This window comes from Myzus persicae, unplaced genomic scaffold (genome assembly GCF_001856785.1).
Source record: "Myzus persicae strain clone G006 unplaced genomic scaffold, MPER_G0061.0, whole genome shotgun sequence".
Lineage (NCBI taxonomy): Eukaryota > Metazoa > Arthropoda > Insecta > Hemiptera > Aphididae > Myzus > Myzus persicae.
The window spans coordinates 1-1,770 of NW_019103040.1; the positions used below are offsets into that span (position 1 = coordinate 1).

The following is a 1,770-nucleotide window of genomic DNA, read 5'->3' on the forward strand; positions in this document are numbered from 1 at the left end:
AATTAACATTTGCACATCAGCCCTATAATGTGTAGTTGCAGCACTGGGTGACTGCTCAGTGCTTGACATATTTTACGTATTATATTATATAGTGTAAATAGCAAAATAGTATACATGAAGTCATAAACAGAATTACTGGCACCCAAAAAGAGTTTATCCCAGTGGTTTAAAAATGGTTCGGCGCCACTGTGTTTGGGTGTTTTATAAATGTTCATTTATAAGATAATTACTTAGTCTAATAGTAAATTACTAAATTTAACTACTACTAAAAGTAAAAATAAAAATAATAAGGTTTGTTTAATCAAATTAAATTGTATTTTCAAGCAGTTTATCAAATAATATTTTTAACTCAATATATAAATTTACAGCATCATAGGCGTCATTAGCATTTTTTACAACTAAATTATTTTCTTCAATTAAAATATGACATAACTCAAAAATGGTTTCATCACATACTAATTCAGAAACAAATACACATTCGCCTTTACACACTGATATGTCTTCGTCCTGTAAATCAAACAGATATGATTCAGAGTTCCACAAATGAGGTAAATTGAACATGCTAGTTGGACGACCAGATGGTGCAATAGCATTCTTGGTGCTTCGTATTTTATGACTGTTCCATTCTTTCTTTAAATCATTCAGTTCACTCTAAAACAAAAATTTGAATTTTTTTTAATACAAAACATAAGTTATGACTTATGACTTATGACTTATGACACTAAACATACTCGAATTAAATCAATAAAACAAAATCTAATGAGGTTTTTATCAACAAATGATCCGCTGAAATATCCATCATCTTTAAGTAACTGAAATATATTCATCCAAAATTGACTGCAGTGTTTTCGAAGGTGACCCCACCAAGCTTCAATTCTTTGGTTAGCTGGGCTAGTTCCATATAAAAATGGTCGGTTATTTGAATGGTTATTCCTATGGAAAAACGTCTGTATTTGTTCAATATGTCGGTTTTCCGTTCCTGCATCAGTTCTCAATGAAGTAGGACAACCTTTAAGTGTACTAACAGCATTCAAAAAAAATCCACCAATAACTCTAGGGTCATTACAAGTTGGTGCCGCCTCTAGCCATAAAATATAACGAGAAAATCCATCAATGCATCCACTAATAGGAATTCCATAGGGTTTTAATTTGTCATAACAATCAGTGTGCCATAGGTAATTAGGACCTTTATTATGATACTGCCGCCTTCTTAATCTTTTTCTTTTTCGTATAGCTACACCTTCCGGATCTAATTCATTCAATAAATATCGAACCGTTTCTTGCGTAACAGTAAAACCATTCTGAATGCACTTTAAATGCATCCATTTGTAGCCATGGAGTTGAGATGAACCTTGGACTTGTGATGACAAAAAATCAGAGACAGTGGCAATAGATGAAAAATTTTTTCGCCGAGCAAGTGATAAGCTTTTTAGTATTCTTTTCAAGGTGCGTAAGCTCATAGAAATATCGTCATTTTTATGTAAAAATTCCAAGATTTCTGTATAATTGAGTCCCATATCAAAATATTTCTTTATAGTTTTGTTTAAATCCATGGTAAAAAATTTGTCTTAATTCAATATGTCACTATAGGTACCTATAATTTAATCCAAGATAATAACAATTACATTAAGTTATTAAATCGGATAATTACGACAAATAGTTTATAATATTATAAAGCAAAAAATGACTATGAACATACCTTTTAATGAATAGTTCCAATTTCCAAATGGACCAAATGTATATTTAACAATGAGTGAGATATAACAAAAT

At 30.6% G+C, this 1,770-nt stretch overlaps 1 protein-coding gene across 1 annotated transcript; it reads right to left on the reverse strand.

The window, feature by feature from the left end:
* Nucleotides 1-6: 6 nt before the first annotated feature.
* LOC111033660 lies at nt 7-1,770 on the reverse strand. Its single transcript, XM_022314519.1, has 3 exons — nt 1,700-1,770; nt 732-1,594; nt 7-651 (listed from the first exon to the last, which is right to left on the reverse strand). Exons 2-3 carry the CDS (start codon nt 1,551-1,553, stop codon nt 307-309), a joined length of 1,167 nt encoding a protein of 388 aa, XP_022170211.1. The 5' UTR covers nt 1,554-1,594; nt 1,700-1,770; the 3' UTR covers nt 7-306.

Bases quoted from the DNA above. Each gene is read 5' to 3' on its own strand.
- LOC111033660 (XM_022314519.1), bottom strand. From the start codon at position 1,553: ATGGATTTAAACAAAACTATAAAGAAATATTTTGATATGGGACTCAAT. The intron at 652-731 runs GTATGTTTAGTG...TTTTTGTTTTAG, and splicing joins GTTTTATTGATTTAATTCGA to AGTGAACTGAATGATTTAAA.